General features: G+C 33.8%; 2 protein-coding genes across 2 annotated transcripts; one reads left to right on the plus strand and one right to left on the minus strand.

Annotated features, from left to right (window-relative positions):
• Positions 1-919: 919 nt before the first annotated feature.
• Positions 920-3,685, minus strand: LOC117920296 (receptor-like protein EIX1). The gene is made up of 3 exons (XM_034837733.1): positions 3,074-3,685; positions 2,241-2,302; positions 920-2,144 (listed from the first exon to the last, which is right to left on the minus strand). The coding sequence occupies exons 1-3, from the start codon at positions 3,683-3,685 to the stop codon at positions 920-922; spliced, it is 1,899 nt and encodes a 632-aa protein (XP_034693624.1).
• Positions 3,686-20,342: 16,657 nt separating this feature from the next.
• Positions 20,343-21,317, plus strand: LOC117919981 (glutathione S-transferase U10-like). Its single transcript, XM_034837317.1, has 2 exons — positions 20,343-20,677; positions 20,806-21,317. The coding sequence occupies exons 1-2, from the start codon at positions 20,357-20,359 to the stop codon at positions 21,169-21,171; spliced, it is 687 nt and encodes a 228-aa protein (XP_034693208.1). The 5' UTR covers positions 20,343-20,356; the 3' UTR covers positions 21,172-21,317.

Raw genomic sequence — 21,317 nt, forward strand, 5'->3', positions numbered from 1 at the left:
TATTTTTGTAGTCCAAATTGTTCCACTTGACCATTCGAAAGAACGAAATTTATTGTTTTAACCGCTTACTTCAATTTAATCAACATTGTTTAGCTCAATTGATGAAGCAAATTAATTTTTTTTAGTACAAAATTTCTAAGATCATAACTACTATGCAAGAAAATTTCTTTGCAATCCGAATTGCTTAATCTAACCATTTGAATGAATTAAATTTATTGTTAATAAAAATTGATCACTAATTATTATTTTAATATAGTATAGTCTAGCTAAGATTCAGAAGCAAACTGATTTTTTATCATACAAAACTTGTTTGTGATAATTAGAATGAATTATCAAACACCCTTTCAGAAGAAGCTTTTTTCATTATTGCTTAAGTTCACGCTAACAATTTTAAAAAATGCGGTTCTCTAAGGGTGATTAATTAGTTGCATAACCCACCCCCTTTTCTTTCACCCGATATGCCTTGCCACATGGCCATGGCTTCTTCCTTACAAGAAATAGACGGAACTATTCACTATCATGTGCATTTCTGAGTACGTGTCTTTATAACTAATATTTTAGCATAAAACTTTAGAGCAACCAAAAAGCTGGAGCTGTGAGTGGAGTGAAATAAGTGTACGTCTTAATGAATGAATGTACATTGCAGTGAGCCTGTGGATTCTAAAAGTTACACACTCTCAATGAATGCCTTCGTTATTCATGATCTTGCTGTGCTAAAAAAGAAAGCTCTGCTGTATGTTGTGAGAGGTCAATAATTGATCTTCGAAATATCACACATAATGACTATGACGTTGCCACAATGTACATTAGAGGCTTCTCAGATGATGGAAAAGGAAACAACGATCACTTTCATATAATATAAACACACAAAATACTGGTATTTGTGACATGGAAAGGAGGTCTTAGGATCATTCACAAATCACAATCCCAACAGTTTGTATTTAATGTCATCTAAGAACCCAAAAAACGCATACCTCCAAGCCCTGTTGAATGCTAATGGGCCAAAAACTGCCCAAAAACCCACCACGAATCCTAGTGGCATGCCCATATAAAACCACTTCATATCGATCCATCCATCCTTATCTTCCTTATCTTCGTGAAAACCATGATTTTCTATCAGTTCATCACCTCTATAACAAGTATGGTCTTCATCAGCCATTATTGGACCTTCCGGTGCATTGTCTCCAGCACAAGCATCTGGAAGTGGATACCCACAGAGCTTATGATTGCCAATATAACTCTCTCTTTCAAAGGTCGCAAATTGGCATCTTGATGGAATTCTACCGGAGAAATCATTGTATGATAAATTTAAGAAAATCAAGAACCCTAAACTTTCCACACTTTGAGGAATAACACCAGAAAGTTTGTTCATAGAGAGATCAAGAGACTCCAAACCTTGCAAGAGTCTAATCTCATGGGGAATATTTCCTTCGAGATGATTTTGAGACAGGTTCAAGGATATCAAAACATGGAGACTTGTTAGTTCTTCAGGTATATTGCCTGATAAGTTATTGTAGGAGAGATCCATGCTGACTACCATGGAAAGGATAGCCCTGAAAACTAATTTTCTTCCTTTTATCACAACAACCATTGCTTCCCTGAATTCTGCGGTCCAATAATCACTATGAAAAAAGGGCTCTTCTGAATTTGGGTATGCCATGGCTAGGAGACTGCCAAAGCATCTCGGAATGGATCCCGAGATATTATTGTCTGCAAGGTCCAAGATTTGAAGGGATTCCAGACGGCAGAATTCTTGAGGAATATTTCCATCGAACTTATTTGATCGAAGGGCAAGAATCCTCAGGCGGAATATGGTGTACCCTGTTAAATACTTCTCGCCAAGCTTCCCAATCCATCTTGGTAAGCTCCCAGTGAATTGATTCTCACTAAGATCCAAAACAACTAAATTTTTGCAGTTCTGCAACGAAGTTGGTAGAACTCCAGAAAGATGGTTGTTGCGCAAGTGCAATGACCCGAGTGAAATTAAATTGCCCATCGAGCTAGGAATGTTTCCGGTCAAATTATTATCCCCCAATTTTAACACCAACAATTTTGTCCAGTAGCTCCAACAATCAGGAAGTTCTCCTGCTAAAAGATTTCCTGAAAGATCTAAGTATGTCAATGAATATGCTCCTTCAATCCTTCTACACAAGGTGGGTGAAAGAGATCCATTAAATGAGTTATTGGAAAGAGATAATTCCAACATACTAGGAGAAATTTGGGGCAATGGGCCAGCCAACCTGTTTGAACCAAGATTGATCCTGGATGACAAAGGTAAACTCTTTGGCATGTTGCCACTAATCTGATTGTCAGATAGATTTATAACATCAATATGGGGTAGCATCCAGAACCATGCGGGGATGACATCTGAGATTCCTGTATTGGACATGTCCAGAATTTTCAAATATTTTTGTGTTTGAAGCCATGCAGGAAATTGAGGGCCTAAAAGGCAAAAACTAAAATCTATTGAGGTGAGCTGGAAGGGAGGAGTCCAATTAGAGCTCACTCGCAAAGTTAGTGAATTTGAAGATGCAATTAACTCTTTCAAATATTTTAGATTGGTAAGGTGCTTTTCAGACACAACACCTATGAAAAGGTTCTCAGAAATATCCAAAAAACGCAAGGATAACAATTCTCCTAATGAAACAGGAATTGGACCATGGAATGAATTCCATGACAAGTCAAGATGTACAACTGAAGTGAGGTTCCCAATGTTACTAGGAAGCCTACCAAGAAACTTGTTGGACGACAGGTTGATTTTTTGAAGGCTAGAGATACACAACCAATATGGAATAGTAGAAGAGAAGCTGTTGTAGGAAAGATCTAGGAATACAAGAGAAGTCATGTTGCGAAGACCTACTGGAATTGGACCATGAATGCTGTTGGAGCTTAAATTAAGCATCATAAGAGAACTAAGACTTGAAAACCAATTAAACCTTGAAGAAATAAAGTTGTTTTTTGAAAGGTCAAGGCTGTGTAGAGATGAAAAATTAACATGCGGAAGAGGAGCAATGGTATCAAGTCCACAACCAGACAAGTGTAGAAGTGATAAAGAAGGGAGCTTATTAATTACCTCAAGCCAGTTTGCAGCCTTGCGTATGTTCACTCCGCTCATGTCAAGGACTTGTAAGGAAGTGAGATTACCAACCCATTCAAGATCCTCAACATTCAGACTATTACCTTTGATGTCAAGATGCTGCAAGTTGGATAAATTTCCAAGCTGTGTAGGAATGGGACCAGCAAAACCTGCATTAGCGAGGTTAAGATATCTCAATGTCACCAGTGAAGCAAAAAATTGTGGAATTTGAGATCCTCCAAAGTAATTGCCGCTCAGGTCCAAGCAACGAAGATGTTTCAAGTCCAGCAAGGAATTACTTATCACTCCATGTAATTTATTTTCTCCAAGCACAGCAAGATCATCCGAGTACCGAAGGTTGAGCTTCACAACATGCCCTGTGATGTTGTCACAGCCAACTCGGTCCCACACACAGCACTCTTCACCCGTCCAAGATGAGAGCCGGTTTAAAGGATCAGAAACATGGCTTCTGAAGCTCAGGAGGGCTCGTTTTTCTCTTCCTCTGCAAATAACACGACTTGGATTCCCAGCACAAAAACTAACTTCAGTGTTCCCTTGAAAGAGAAACCAAAGCAAGATAACCACCGCACTTCTCATGTGTCTCTCCATTAATAGGTTATACACATTCATGGAGCACAATGGAAAATAGAAGGGCTTAAGGATCATTTATAGGCATTATGAGAGGGATGACTGTAGGATTTACATTGGGAATTTATAGTCATGAGAAGGATGACTATAGGATTTACATCGGGGATAAAATATGAAAGTTTTGTGACTTTAGGCTATTTTTCTAGAATCTAGATCACATGAGAAGAGATGATTTTGCTTCAAGTTATGCAAGTAAGAGCACATTTGGTAGTGATTTTAGGAATTACTTTTAATATTTTTAATATTTAAAATTTTTTATCATTCAAGTGTTGAAAATACTATAAATGCTTTCTAAAATCATTCCGAAACACACTCTAAAAGAGTGCATTTGGTAGTGATTTTAGAAAATATTTCTAACTTTTTTTATACTTCCAAGATAAAAATTTTCAAGTCTTAAAGTGCGTTTGATAGTGATTTTAGAAAATATTTCTAGCATTTTTAACACTTAAATGATACAAATTTTAAAATATAAAAAAGTTTTAAAACACTTTCTAAAATCACTTCAAACAAACTTTTAAAATGTTTAAAAACAAGGATAAGTTTTTTAAATTTAATGGGAAGCTTATGACAGATGAAAAGACTGAAGCTACCCTTTTTATCTGTGCAAAGGAGATAGGATGTTAAGAGTGAAAAACAGAGTAGAACAGAGGAAATAAGAGTCACAGCATGGGAGAGATATAACTGGTCGTCTCTTTCTTCTTTCTCTCTTTACCTCTATATAGATAAGATTGCAAATGCTTAGAGACTCTTAACTGATTCGGTTTTTCAGCTAATTCTAACATTAACCTCAACTAATTCTGGAACTATTAAAGCTAAATTCAACTAACTCCGAAATGATTTTATTCTCTAACATTCAGTTTAACATTGTAGGAATCTTCTTCCCCCAATTTTTTTTTCATCACTATAGCTGAGGTTCAAGCTATGCCTAAATAAATAATTCAATTGCTTGTATCTTTTCTTTCTGCAATTTTTTTTTAAGGCCGGCAAACCTTTCGCGGATGGATTTCTCTCCACTGGCTTAAACAAAGACCAAGAATTGACACCGGGCGAATGGACTTTTAAGGACAGGAAAACAGAAACGAAAAGTAGAGTCATCTCATGGTGAGGATAAAATATTTTATACATGAGAAATTTTGAAAAACAACCACAATAAAAGTCATCTTATGATAGGGATAAAATATCATTTGGGTAACCAAACTAGCTCAAGTTGTTCACATTTTGAGATAAGAATTTAGCATCAATTTTCGATGACAATTGAATTTTATTTTTCCATTAGAATGGGTTTGTACATGCTCTGCAAGTAACGAGTGTGACATTAAGGCTATGTTTAGTCCCTAAAAAATTCAAGGGAAAATATGAGAAAAAGAAAATAAAGAGAAAAAGAAGAAGGAAAGAAAAAATGAAGGAAAATAAAAAAAATAAAGTTAAAGCCCATAAATTATTTTTATTTGCTACTTCAAATTCATTTTATTTATTTTAACTTATCAATAAAAATATTAAATAATTTAAAAATACTTAAATTTCTAATTAATTTTAATTATATTTAATTTTATTTGGAATTTTTTTATAGAACAACCAAATAGGAAAAAATTATTTTTTTAATATTTTTTCTTTCTTTAATACTTTTTTAGACCAAACATAACCTAACAGTTTTTTTTTTTTTTTTAAATGTTGAGGGCTTGACCCGCAAATCAAAGCAATAAGTGTGACATTAACTGTTTTTAAAAGAAGGGTGAGTCTAATTAACTGTTTTTAAAAGAAGGGTGAGTCTAATATGGAGTGCTTTACCTGCAAGTCTTGAGTGTGATATTTCATAGAGAGTGTGGATATAGTCTTGTCATGTTTGTGGTTGCAATTAGGTTGGCCGTGCTTGACGGGCAAAGAGTCAAGTGACTGAATTTTCTGGGTTTACTTAGATTAGCCAATTTCTTACATAGTCAAATTTGTGTATTAGAAAATGCAGTTTTACTAATGAAAAAGCAATTATCCAAGATTACATAGTTTATATTGGATTCTTAGAAAGTACTTAAGAAAGAAAAACAATTCTTAAAGAAGGTGAATATAGTCTTGTCATGTTTGTGGTTGCAATTAGGTTGGTCGTGCTTAATGGGCAAAGAGTCAAGTGATTGAATTTTCTGGGCTTACTTAGATTGGCCAATTTCTCACATAGTCAAATTTATGGATTAGAGAATGCAATTTTACTAATGAAAAAGCAATTTATCCAAGATTACATATGTTATGTTGGATTTATGGAAAGTACTAAGGTAAGACAAAGTGGTAAGGGAAATAATTTTCTCATATTTGATTGTTTTATGAAAAATACCAAAGAAAAATAAAATATAATTAAGATTAATTAGAAATTTATACATTTTTAAATTATTTAATCTTTATATCGAAGAATTAAAATAAGTAAAATGATTTTAAAATAACATATAAAAATAATTTATTGATTTTAAATCTATTTGTTATTTTTCTTTTTCTTTTTTCTTCCTTCCATTTATTTCTCTCTATTTTTTTTCTCGCATTTTCTCTCAAATTAAATTTTCTGAGAATCAAATATAATCATAAACTTTCTCCCAATCAACATGTCACATAGTGTCCCAAACAAATAAAAGAGGCTTTTAATAATGATAAAAATAAAATAAAAAAAGAACAATTATGTAGGGGGCAGATGGAGTTGATAATGGCCTCAAAAAGCACAAAATTTGCATAATTGCTTTGAATGGGTAGAGCAAGTTTGTGAATTGCTCTTGAGGATTATATGCCCATTTTGTTAGCAAAAAATACCCAAAACACCCTTAAGAGGGGTTCTTAAAAAATTGGATATTGAGTCCCTGATGCCAACTATGAATAGTCGAGGTTGCAATTACTAAACGAGAAGGAGACTAAAATAATTCCCAAATGTGAGAAATTCCGAATCCCCAAAATCTCAAAAACTCCAAAATCCCTCCCTTAAAACCTGAGAATTCTATTGTTAGCAAGCATGGATCCTAAGAGTAAATCACAAATCTCTGTCACCTACACTTGTCGATCTAAGGCATGAATATCCATTTTTTGAAAATCCTAGCGTTGATGACGGAGGAGTAGAAGGAAAAGTAGATTTCAAAGTTGTCCCCATCGATATGCCATAGCTTAAGATTTGTCACGGTTTAACGAACGAGTGTTTGGGTATGTGCTATACTATACTTTCCTTCTTGTTTTCCTATGATTGTTACTTTCATCCATGGATTTTATTATGGTGTTAAGGAAGAGTTGTGGTAAACCATCTTCACTTAAACGACTTAATATTGCAGATGCACCCATGATTAAATTTCTTTCTTAGCTAGAATCAAACTATCGGGATTAAATTCTTTTCTTTTGGTTTGATATTTAGACTTATTATCTTCACTTTTTTTTTTTTCTTTTTTTAGGTCTAGGCATCTTCATTGTTTTTTCCATTCTCTCATTTTTTTTTTTGTCTAATATTGTTTGTTGTTTTTTAGTTGTTTTGAAGTAAACAAGAACTTGTTGAGGACTATGAATTTTCTTTCCCATAAATTGTTGAGATCCATGATGAGTTTTCCAGTACCCTCAATTAATATTCTCTTGGGGATATGCCTTGGATAAGATATCTTCTTAATCTAATTCTATTTAAATTAGTACATTTGACTCCTATTGAGATGTGGATAGGATGTAAACCTAGTTTATATCATGTTCGCATATGGGGGTGTCCAACATAGGTGTCGAAGCCAAAGGTATACAAGTTAGAACCAATGATGAAAATATCAGTTTTTACAAATATATCGGTAATTGGATTTTAAAGATATATCGGGATGTATCAGGAAATATAGGTGGATATTTTGATAAAAAAATATCAATGAACAAAAATTAATTAAAACTTAAAAAATGATTAAAAAAACAATAATATACATTGAAGTTGTTTTAAGCGGAAAATTGATATTTTATGATAAATTTAAAACATTAGACAATAATATTTTGAATTTGAAAATAGATTAATATTAAAATGAAAATGTATGTAGTATTTTATTTAAAAACATTGAAAGTTTTATTTGTAAATTTATATTTATCTTGTATTTAATTACTATATAAAATACATAATAAGATAAAATTAACTTTATATTTGTCCTGTGTTTAATTATTATATAAAATGAAATAAGTAAAATTAACTTAATTATAATAATTTTACTTTAATTAATTTATAATATATAAAAGATTAGTAAATATGTATACATATAAACTCTTATGTGCATATGTATTATCAAACCACGTGGTTGGGTGGCACTTGGCAGGAGCCTACTTATTTTTTTATTCTCTCAAGTCACAAATTTAAATCCTCCTATTACAAGTTTAAGTGTATTTTCTATTCTATTTAGGCAATCCACATCAGTAAACAACAAGCAAAAAAAGTCCATATTTAATATGTGGGTATCGTGCTTCATTCATAATGCTAAGCAGGTTTACATAAGGGCAAGCCCATTATTGAGAAAATTATACTAAGTTAAATATTTTTTTTAAGGAAACTAATTATAGTGACATGCCCAAAAAACCTCGAGTTTTGAGGAAAACTAATATAATCATGCAATGGCATTGCCAAAAAATTACCGATAAATCCTACCATTTTTATCTATGGTTAGAACAAAGGTCAGAAGTTTGTTAATTTGTTCGGTATTTAAAAAGGATTAAAGGTTATTATTTTTATAGTCAAGTCAACCAAAAAGTATTTGTCAATACAAATACAAAATTTCTAGAATATAACTATATGATGAGAAATAAGTTTAGGAGTGAGGTCAATTTGAAAGCACAATATGAGACTCTCACAACAGCATAGAAAATTATAGATCTAATGTCAACTATTCCTATTTCTAGTACACCGATGTCTCATTGTATTGAGAAGGTTGTTATACAACTAAACTGATTCATGTATTTGGGAGAGAGTCTTTCGAAGCCATTCCAAAGAAACATGAGATCGATCTCACAAATTATGATGAAGCAATAAGCGATGTGGATGCTCATCTTTGGTAAAGAGCTATAGAGGCAGAGTTAGAATTTATGTATTTTAACCAAGACTAGGAGCTTGTAGAAGCACCTAAAGGTATAAAACTCATAGGGTGCAAGTGGGTCAAAAAGAGGAAAAGTGGAGTAGATAGAAAGGTTGAGATATATAAGGCTAGGCTTATAATGAAGGGTTATAGTAAAAAACTTGGTTTTGTCTATACAGATACCTTCTCACCGTAGCTATGCTCAAGTCCATTAGAGTACTCATATCCATTGCAGTACATCTCAATTATGAGATATGGAAAATGGATGTCAAGACTACATTTTTGAATAACAATCTTGATCAGAGCATCTATATGATGCAACTAGATGGTTTCATAGCAAAAGATCAAGAGCATATAGTATGCAAGTTGGATAAATCCATTTATGGATTGAAGCAAACATCTTTTTCATAGAACAAATGTTTTTTATCAAGAAGGCAAGACCTTTAACTTTGATTAAAATGAGGATGAACCTTGTGTGTACGAGAAGACGCTGGGAAACATGGTAGTCTTTATGATCTTGTACATCAATGACATTCTACTTATTGGTAATGATGTAAGGTTATTGTCATCAGTCAAAATCTATTTGTCTACTTAATTCTAGATGAAGGATCTAGGAAAAACACAATATATTCTTATAATTAAGGTCCTAAGAAACCATAAGAATAGGAATTGACTCTGTCTCATGCCACCTATATTGATAACCTTTTGGTTAAGTATGTGATGTAGGATTCCAAGAAGGGTTTGTTACATTTTAAGCATCGAATTCCTTTTCCCCAATATCAGCGTCCTAAGACACCTGAGGACAAAAAGTGCATGTAGGAAGTACTCTATGCCTAAAGTGGGTAGCGTTATGTATGTGATAATATGCACTAGGGTACATATTTGCTTTTTAGTAGGTATAATGAGTAAATATTAATCAAATTCAGGACAAGAACACTAGAAAACTATCAAGCATATACTCAAGTATCTTAAGAAAATAAGAGATTATATGCATATATTCCCCAATGATGAGATAGTACCTAGAGGGTACATAAATTCATACTTTCAGTGTGATAAGGATTCTTATCAGTCTACCTCTGGTTTTTTATTTAATTTTGGTAGTGCAATTGTTAGTTGGAGAAGTGTGAACCAATCTTGCATTGTTGACTCTACTATGAAAATTGAGTACATTGTAGTTTCGAAAGTAGCAAAGGAAGTCTTTAGGCTTAGGAAGTTCCTCATGGAACTTAGGGTAGTACCCTTGGCTTTATAGCCTATGATGCTATTTTGTGGCAACGATGGGGTTGTGACACAATTTAAAAAACAAAGAAACCATTAGAAAGTTAAACACATAGAGAAGAAGTACCACTTGATTCATGAGATAGTTTAGAAGGTTAGTGGTTAAGAAGATACCTTTTGTAGAAAACCTGGTGAATCACTTCACCAAGACATTGACAAGGAGAGTCTTTGATAGTCACAAGGATAGCATAGGTATCAAATATATACTTGATTTACTCTAGTAGCATGATGCTTTTAGGGCTAATGGGAGATTGTTAGGATAGAGTCCTTAAATGCATGTCATGATGTAACAAATTTAGAATTTATTATTTATTTAATAAAGTTCTAATTGCACTTTAATATATCCTTATTCCATACATTGTACCTTACAAGCGTTTTGGTCTACATATATTCCATTGTACATGATTTAGGTGCATTAGGAATTTCACAAAAGATCCAAGTCATGAGTTTCTTATAAGTAGATGACTTATTCATAGCCAATGCATGGACTTAGGCAATTCATTAAAGGTTGTAATGCACTACCTCCTAATTGGAAAGATGACTAGTCTTGGCCATTAGGATGAGTTTTCCATGATGAGTCCACTAGTATATATGGTTGCACATTGGACAAGACCTAAGATAAGTCATGATATAAGGCTATCGAGTTGTCATGACTTCACCAAACTACTATGTTGTATTGTCTCTCAACCTTGAAAGAACATTAAACTTGTGCCAAAGTTAATAATGGTTTTGACCTATGGGTAAGATCTTAAAGTGATCATATATTCCTTATGGATTGGTTCATTATTGATGGAAACTAGTAGCAATAGATATTCTCAATAAAAACACCATGTTATCTCATGACTTTGAGATAGTGTGTCCCTTAGGGTAATCCTAAGGTTGTGTGTTCATGTAAACTATGACCATAGTAGTTCCTTAAGTGGAACTTAATATCAGCTTATTGTGAGTTAAGATATGTCAATTGATCACACTATATAAGAATTTAGAACACAAGGATAGTAAAGGTAATCTTGAGATGCTGATAGCTTTCACCTTATTAGATTATAAACACTAGTTCATTGGGAGATTGTATTCAATGGATAGCAGGTTATGGACCCAAACAGTTAGTGTCTCATCGTCATTTACATAGGGTATTGGAGTGAAGTTAACTCTCTATAGTGAAATTTTTTCAGAATTAGACACTTAATGAGTCAGTACTATCATGTGGGTTCTAATGGTCCCCGTTCAAGCTCATATACCTTAATGATATGATTTATGAGAGTTGAATTAGCTTTTAGTTCACTTATGTGAACAAGGGTATTTTGGTAATTTGACAAGGTTGCACAAAGGTTAGTGGATGATATCTCTAAATTGGGCTAATTGATTAATTAGATGATCTTATTAGGTTAATTAATCAATTAAGACCATTTTTAAGCTAGATTTACTCACTTAAACCCATAATGGGCTTAAGTCACTTAAGCTCAATAAGAACCTTATAAATATGCCTTTAGAGATTAGGTTTTAGGCTTCTTCTACAATTCTCCACACGAGAGAGGGAGAGTTTTAGCCTCCATCCTCCAAGCCTCTACCATTTGAGTGCCAAGGTTCAAAGTTAAGTCATCAAGTGAAAAATCATAGGTCCACGAGACTTTTGGCAACATTGTTTTGTTCTTCACATAAAGGAAAATATTTGGGAACATCTAGATCAGTGGTAAGTTTTTTTTATTCAAATATCTAGATCCATTTTGGTTATAAAAAAAATATGTTTTTTCATTCGTTGCTAAAATCTAGATGTCTTAAGAAGTTATTATATGCATCTAACCTAATCTTGGGATATGAAACAGAGTAATTCAGAATTCTCTATAAAAAAAGACCATATAGAATGAAAATAGTCCAAAAACAATAGGTATACCAACTTGAACACATGGATGGAAAAAACATCATTATCCCTGGCACGTGTGTAATTTAAAAAAAGTACTTCCAATAAAAAATATTAAAAAAATACATTCCCTAAAAAGCTAAGTGGTATTTAAAAGGCACTCACCCATGTCGAGCCCTCCTCCCCCACCTCTAGAAAAGCCTCCTTTGACCAACCCCTTGTGGTTCATATCCCATACAGACAATCACCTAAATGACAAAAGCCGCCCAGGTTGAGCACCTCCCTTGTGGTTCACAACTCCTTATAGCCCATGGCTTATATAGGCAATCACCTCAAAGGTTGCTTAAAAGGTTTAATGTTTGAGAAACTAAGCCAATTAGCTCTCCTTTTGGTGATCACTTCAAGCAATGTAAGAAATCTTGTTCCATTTAAGATGAATAGAGAAAAATGGGAAATATTCTTTACTCCTCAACTATAGGGAATTTGGTGTATGCCATGTATACATGAGGCTAAATAATGCAGTTGGAGTGTGAGAAAGTTATTTTCTAATCTAGAAAATAAGCATCAAGAGGTAGTAAAGTAGATCTTCAAGTACTTGAGAGGTAGCTCAAATATGCACTTATATTTTAAGGAAGCTCGGATAGTCTTAGAATGACTTACAAACATAGATATGATTGATAGCATTTTGTAGGAGTTATTTCATGGCATTCGAAGTTATAAAAGTGAATTGTTTTATCCACAACAAAAGCTAAATATATGGATACCACTAAATCAATGAAGGATATATTGTAGTTAAAAGGCTTTTTTCAAGAATAATAAAAGCTAAGTATATTCCTATCATTAAAGCAATGAAGGATATGTTGTAATTAAAAAACTTTCTCTGAGAATTAGGTTTAAAGAAAGATGAGTATGTGGTTTATTGTGATAAATAGTGATACAAATCTAAGTAAGAGCACCATGTACAATTCCAAAAGTAAGCATATTGATATGAGATATCACTAGCTAAAGGATACAGTTAAAGAAAAAACAACTCAGTTGAAAAAGATTCACATAGATGAGAATGTCTTATACATATTGGCCAAAATGTTTCCTAATCAGAAGCTTTAGTTATGCATTGGCATGGTGGGATTGCACTCTATGTGAGAAAGTTGGCATACCTCCCTTACATGATGGAAGGAAAGATTGTTGGGCTAACCAATATATAGGTTCTAGCATATGAGTGTGTTTTTTCTTTTAAGGCCCATATTTTGGCCTACTCTCCATGATTTTTTTTATTTTTTTAATCACAATTTGGACAACAACTAAAGTTATGTTTTGTGAAGCCATAGAACCATATTTAAGAGTAGATCGTGAAGAGTAAAAAGATGAGGAAAATAGAAAATGAAAGAAAATCAAGGATTTTTTCTAGGCATTTTCAAGGTTCAAGGTTTTTTATTTAAGTCCAATGATAATGCTTAAGAAGTTCCTCACGGAACTTAGGGTAGTCGTCTTGGCTTTATAGCCTATGATGCTATTTTGTAACAACGACTGGTCTGTGACACAATTTAAAAAACAAAGAAACCATTAGAAAGGTAAACACATAGAGAAGAAGTACCACTTGATTCATGAGATAGTTCAGAAGGTTGATATAGTGGTTAAGAAGATACCTTTTGTAGAAAACCTAGTGGATTCCTTCACCAAGACATTGACAAGGAGAGTATTTGATGGTCACAAGGGTAGCATAGGTATCGGATGTATACTTGATTTACTCTAGTAGCATGATGCTTTTAGGACTAATGGGAGATTGTTAGGATAGAACCCTTAAATGCATGTCATGATGTAACAAATTCAGAATTTATTATTTATTTAATAAAGTTCTAGTTTGCACTTTAATTTATCCTTATTCCATTCATTCAGAGTGTTGATATAGTGGTTAAGAGGATATCTTTTGCAGAAAACTTGGTCAATACCTTTACTAAGACATTAACATGGAGAGTCTTTGATGATCACAAGGATAGCATAGGTATTAGATGTATACTTGTTTACTCTAGTAGCATGATGCTTTTAGGGCTAATGAGAGATTGTTAGGATAGAACCCTTAAATGCATGTCATGATGTAACAAATTCAGAAATTATTATTTATTTAATAAATTTCTAATTGCACTTTAATTTATCCTTATTCCATGCATTGTACCTTACGAGCATTCTGGTCTACATATATTCCATTGTACATGACTTCGGTGCATTAGGAGTTGCACAAAAAATCCAAGTCATGGGTTTCTTGTAAGTAAATGACTTGTTCATAGCCAGTGCATAGACTTAGGCAATTCATTAAAGGTTGTAATGCACTACCTCCGAATTGGAAAGATGACTAGTCTTGGCCATCAGGATGAGTTTCCCATGATGAGTCCATTGATCACACTATATAAGAATTTGGAACACAAGGATAGTAAAGGTAATCTTGAGACGCTGATTGCTTTCACCTTGTTAGATTATAAACACTAGTTCATTAGAAGATTGTATTCAATGGATAGCAGGTTATGGACTCAAACATTTGGTGTCTCATCATCATTTACATAGGGTATTGGAGTGAAATTAACTCTCTATAGTATAATGTTTAGTTAACTTTAGAACTAGACACTTAAGGAGTCAACATTGTCTTATGGATTCTAATGGTCCCCATTTGAGCTCATATATCTTAATGATATGATTTATGAGGGTTTGATTAACTTTTAGTTCACTTATGTGAATAAGGGTGTTTTGGTAATTTGGTAAGGTTGCACAAGAATTAATTAGATGATCTTATTAGGTTAATTAATCAATTAAGACCATTTTTAGGCTAGATTTATTGACCTAAGCCCACAATGGGCACAAGTCACTTAAGCTCAATAAAAACCTTATAAATACATATTTTAGGATTAGGTTTTAGGCTTTTTCTACCATTCTCCACACTAGAGAGAAAACTTTAGCCTCCATCTTCCAAGTATCCACTGATTGAGTGCCAAGGTTTGAGGTTAAGTCATCCAATGGAAGATCATGGGTCCACGAGACTCCCGACAATATCGTTTTGTTCTTCACAAAAAAAAAAAAAAAATGATTTGGGAACATCTAAATCAGTGGTAAGCTTTTTTATTCAAATATCTAGATCCATTTTGTTTTTTAAAAAAAAATGTGCTTTTTCATACGTTGCTAAAATCTAGGTGTCTTAAGAAGTTATTGTATGCATCTAACCTAATCTTGGGACAGCTAGAGAACAGAATAATTTAGAATTCCCTATAAAAAGGACCATATAGAATGAAAGTAGTCCAAAAACAATAGGTATACCAACTTGAACACATGGATGGAAAAAAACATCATTACCCTTGGCATGTGTGTAATTTTAAAAAGTACTTCCAATAAAAAAGATAAAAAAAAACATTCCCTAAAAAGCTAAGTGGTATGTAAAAGACACTCACCCATGATGAGCCCTCCTCCCCTCTAGAAAAGCCTCCTTTGACCAACCCCTTGTGGTTCATATCCCATATAGACAATCACCTAAAGGACAAAAGCCGCCCAGGTTGAGCACCTCCCTTGTGGTTCACAACTCCTTGTAACCCATGGCTTATATAGGCAATCACCTAAGAGGTTGCTTAAAAGGTATAATGTTTGAGAAGCTAAGCCAATTAGCTCTCCTTTTGGTGATCACTTCAAGCAATGTAAGAGATCTTGTTCCATTTAAGATGAATAGAGAAAAATGGAAAATATTCCTTACTCCTCAACTATAGGGAATTGGTGTATGTCATGTATGCATGAGGCTAAATAATGCAATTGGAGTTGTGAGCAAGTTCTTCTCTAATCTAGGAAAAGAGCATCAAGAGGCAGTAAAGTAGACCTTTAAGTACTTGAGAGGTAGCTCAAATATGCACTTATATTTTAAGGACACTCAAATAGTCTTGGAAGGATTTACAAACATAGTTATGATTGATAGCATTTTGTAGGAGGATTTATTTCATGGCAATCGAAGTTATAATAGTAAATTGCTTTATCCACAACAAAAGCTAAATATAGGATACCACTAAATCAATGAAGGATATATTGTAGTTAAAAGGCTTTTTTCAAAGAACAATAAAAGCTAAGTACATTCCTACCATTAAAGCAATGAAGGAGAAGTTGTAATTAAAAAACTTTTTTTGAGAATTAGGTTTAAAGCAAGATGAGTATGTGCTTTATTGTGATAAATAGTGTTACAGATCTAAGTAAGAGCACCATGTACAATTCCAAAGGTAAGCATACTAATATGAGATATCACTAGCTAAAGGATATAATTGAAGAAAAAACAACTCAGTTGAAGAACATTCACATAGATAAGAATGTCTTATACATGTTAGCCAAAATGTTTCCTAAGCAAAAGCTTCAGTTATGCATTGGCATGGTGTGATTACTACTCAAAAAGTGCTATTTGATAGCTTTTAATTAATCCTTTTAAACACTTTTGAGTAGTAGTTAATGCCTTTTAACCCAATTAACATGTTAAGGCCCCTTTCAATCAATTCTAATCAAATTGTGTAAGTTTTGGTGTTTTTGTTAGTATTTTGATCACCAAAGCATTATGAGATTAAGGAGAATTATTTGGAATCCTTGTCAAAGCAATGGGAAGCTCAGAGGTATGAAGAATCAAAGCTTTGAAGCACTTTTGCCATAAACAAGTCTAGAATGCAAGGGAAAGCAAAGAGAATCCAACCATGAAGCATTCTTGATGACAGTCACTGCAGCCACTTTTGGAGCACTTCCTGATGTCCAAATTATGCATGTTATATGTCATTTGAAAGCTTAGGAAGTCAACAATCCAATGCTTCAAACCGTGTACAATTTGGAGCTGAAATGAGGAAGTTACAGCCTTTGGAAGATGACTACTCCAAGCTGAAGGAAGGATTCAGAAAAGTGTTGCGGAATCAGCCTTTTGTTGCGGAATGATTTCGCAACACTTTTGTACAGTGCTATGGATTTCCCCTGAAGCTTCACGCCGCGATGGAAGCCAAACACCACAAGATGGAAGTCCACTTCGCAGAGGTGTTGAATCAGCCTTTTGCTGCAAAGAAATTTCGCAGCCCTTCTTATGCACTTGCGAAATTTCGTAGACCTCATCTTTTACCTACGAAATGGTCCTTAGTGCTTCCCAATATTTGTAACCGACACTTGGAGATATTTTTCATTAGATTTTTGTTGCCTAAATGCCCAAATTCTCCTTGTATCCCACCAATTATAAGATTCCTTAGATTTTAAGTTAGGAATTTGGCTAAAATATCCATGTAATAGCTGTAAATGTAATTTTGGTTTAAATAGAGCCCGAGGAGCCTGTTCTGAGGGTGATGAACCTTTTGTAAAAGTTTCAAAGGAAGAAATATACAGAGCTTGAGCTCTGCTTTACCTTCTCACTTTGATTGTGTTTTTTTATTTATTTACTAAGTTATGCACTCTCTGAGGAGCTTTCCCCAGAGAATGAGTAGCTAAACCTTTTAGTTCCTTGGAGTTAAGGTTGCCGAGAAAGGTTCCAAGTGCAAGAATCAGAAGCTTTGTGGTTTCAGCTATGAACGAATAGAAAGTGTGTCCCATGAATGGTTTCTACGTTTTTAGTTAACTTAAAACGCCTTGGAGTCACCTGGGCCAACACTTGGTAAGGCAGGTGATCTCTAACCATGGAGATGCACTAGTTTACCCCTTGCGAGCCTCTGGTAGGTGACTTAAAGGTAGGATTTTCTAGAATTGCCAACACTTGGTAAGCTTTTGGACTCTAAGGAGACATCCATTAGTTATCTCTTGCGAGCTTGTGAAAGGAAGTCCAAGGTTAAAGATCACCTTGAATGGCAAAGGCTAGTGAGAGGCTCAAACCATTGCATGTTGCATCAGTGAGAGAATTAAAGCTGAAATCCAATTGAGGGATGCATTTGTACAGCACCTGTTAGAGAATTGACTTTATGTTAATTCTCTAATGTGAGGAATTGAACCAACTGACCGGAGCTATGCTATTGCATGAGGAACCTCCCTTGTAAACCTGAATCTCCAAGGAATGCGTTTCTTCTTAAGTAATTTTCATCACTTGCTGTGTTGTTAATCTAAGTCCAAACCTTTTTCAACCAAAGTTTGTGTTTTATTTCTTAAGTTATTCTTGAAATGAAACAGCACCAATTCACTTTGAATTGGTATCATTTTTAGTTTGAGTACCCTTCCCAGTGAACGATCCTAGAGCCACTATGCTATAGTAGTTTTTTCTTTGCTACCCTAGTTCATGGTGTTGTAGGTTATAAATTTTGTTGATTACTCCCGCCATCAAGGAGCACCAGCTGGACACGAATCAGCTGAGACACCAATTAGGCATGAATCATGGTGGGATTGGACTCCATGTGACAAAGTTGGCATACCACCCTCACGTGTTGGAGGGAAAGATTGTTATGCTAACCAATATATGGGTTCTAGCATATGAGTGTGTTTTTTCTTTAAGGCCCATATTTTGGGCTACTCTTCATGATTTTTTTTTTTAAGCACAATTTGGATAGCAACTAAAGTTATGTTTTGTGAAGCCATAGAACCATATGTAAGGGTAGATCATGAAGAGTAAAAAGAGGAGGAAAAGAGAAAATGGGAGAAAATCAAGGATTTTTTTCTAGGCATTTTCGAGGTTCAAGGTTGTTGATTTAAGTCTGATGAGGAAGCTTACCAGGTAACTCCTCTAAGTTCTATCTACCGTTATGAAAATCCTTTTTGATTATACTCTCTACACTCTCTTCTCTTTCTTTTTATTTATAAGTTGAGGGATTAGGATGATTGATTAATGAATTTTGTTCTTCTTATAAGAAGATTGGAAATAACTTCATAAAAAATAATAAGAATGTAACATTTTCTATGGTTAGCTCATATTTAGTAAGAATTTTATTTCTACCATTGTGTTGGTGGCATGCATACTTCTTTCCTTTTGGGTTTTTTTTTTTTTTATTTGCTTATTTTCACTTGTATCAAAACATGTAAATAATAATGTCAAGGGATGCGTACACAGAAATCCAATTCCATGCAGGACTCAAGTCTTGCGAAAATGAAAAATATATGATTTCATACCATGCATGAAGTCGAAACTCATGACCTCCCTTGGAATTGTTGACTTCGATTCTATATCTGATAGGATTTGCGCTTAATCCCTCACTGCAACTCCAACACCAATTGCACACAACCTTTTTCCACTGATTTTAGCCTCCAACAAAAAAATATCCACTAGTATTTCGTTCGGCATCACCGAAACGAAATTCAGCTTCTAAAATGGAGAGGAAGTGGGGAGTCAAACTGTGAGCCTTGAAGAATTCAAGGGGCTTAACTACCAACCCACACTAACTTAATATTCATGAATAAATAAATTTTAATTAATTTATTCTCAAATTTATTAAACTATGTGGTAATTTTTTAAATAATATTGTCTAATATTAAATGCAAAAGAATTATAAACTTCTTTCAAGTAAAATTATAAATTTTTAAGTATATACATTTAATAGAACATTTTTAATATGCCTATTATTATTTGTTTTATCATTTTTAAAGATTTTTTTCTTATTTTTATAAATTTTCATCAATTTCTCTATAATTAATATTTTTGTAAAACTTAGTTGATATTTTTATAATATTCGATATTTTATTCCTTAATACTCCTATTAGCCATGAATCCACATGAAAATGCTCAAATTAGGACATTGTTATCCCGAAATGATAATATGGTGTACTAAAAACTTTTTAAAAATTATTAAGAGTATCTCAATAAAACAATTGAGATTTCTTGCATTTGATAAGAATTAAATTCATTTCACTGGAAGATTAAGTCATTGAGTCGGTAGCCAAGTTTCATGATTACTTTGTCTAATTCATTCTTCATCACTTGCATCTGCAGGAACATACAGACAAAGTTTGTTATGTTATACCCACTTTAAATTCCAATTACATGGCAACAAGTTGAACCTGCTATATTTTTTATTGATCTATGATGGTGCCATAAACACTACTTAATAACCGAATCGATATTTTAAAAAAATTTAATAGCCCTAAAAGTTGAAGTACGTGCGATTTAATTTATAAAAGTTCATGTAGTGGGTGCATCCCTATTATTTAATTTAATTAAATAACCCTTGCGACTAAGCTATTGTATAAAAATAATTTTTCAAAATGATTCTCCTAACTGCTCCTCCAGTGGACTGTATAATGAACTGTCATATAATTTTTTTTAAACACGCTTAGGATTTTTGTGCATCCTTCTTCCTCTTTCTTGCTACTAAAGCTAGCCATGGTTTTTCCTATTCAATCAATGTCATCCTGAATATTAAATTATAACAATATTTTTTGTTCTCTAATGTGACTATTGACCCACCTAACACAAAAAACAATGCAAAAAACTATATAGATAAGCCCCTATAAATGCATCCAAATACAAGAAGCACCACAGCAATAGAGGGAGGAAGAGAATCAATGGAGAAGCAAAGTGAAGTGAAGTTGTTTGGGACATGGTCTAGTGGCTACTGCACCAGAAAAAAGTTAGCTCTCAAAGTCAAGGGCATACCCTACGAGTACGTAGAAGAAGACCTATCTAACAAGAGCGACTTGCTGATTCACCACAATCCTGTCCACAAGAAGGTGCCCGTACTCGTCCACAATGGGAAAGCCATTGCAGAATCGCTCGTCATCCTTGAATACATTGATGAGCACTGGAACCACACTCCCAAATTGTTGCCTGAGGATCCATATGAGAGAGCCAAAGTTCGATTCTGGGCCAACTTTTATGATCAGAAGGTGGTGTTAATTACTCTTCAACCATGTTATATTTGCGTCAAAAGTTAATTTTTCCAGTCTCATACAAGAAAATTTTTAAAAGGATTAATTGCATGTGACTAATGGTAGTGAAATTTTCTTCATATCAGTTTAAGCCAAGTATCTACAACATCATGACTTCCAAAGGCAAAGAGCAAGAAAAAGCCATAGAGGACTCCCGTGAGGTGCGCAAGGTGTTTGAAGAAGGCATAGAGAGAGATTTCCCAGCAAAATCTCCATTCTTGAATGGAGGCCCCTTGGGATTCCTCGATATTGTGGTGGGATCAAGTGCTTGCAATTTCAAAGCTATGAATGAGGCAGTTGGTGTTGTTGTCGACCCCGAAAAGAACCCTGCATTTTGCGATTGGGTGACTGCGATGAAAGACTGCCCACTGATGAAGGAGACCCTCCCACCTCATGATCGCCTGGTTGCCAAGATGAGATCCAAATTCTCTCTGCACTCTGCAGCCACCTAAAACTTGAATATTGTGGGAAAGATTATCAAGTTTCTACTTTCTACTATGAAATAAAGATATGCCTGAAGTTGTATTAAACTATAAATGGACTTGTGTATGCCCTGTTACCTAATAAATAAAATAATAAAAGTTTGGTAAATGAAATA

This window comes from Vitis riparia, chromosome 1 (genome assembly GCF_004353265.1).
Source record: "Vitis riparia cultivar Riparia Gloire de Montpellier isolate 1030 chromosome 1, EGFV_Vit.rip_1.0, whole genome shotgun sequence".
Lineage (NCBI taxonomy): Eukaryota > Viridiplantae > Streptophyta > Magnoliopsida > Vitales > Vitaceae > Vitis > Vitis riparia.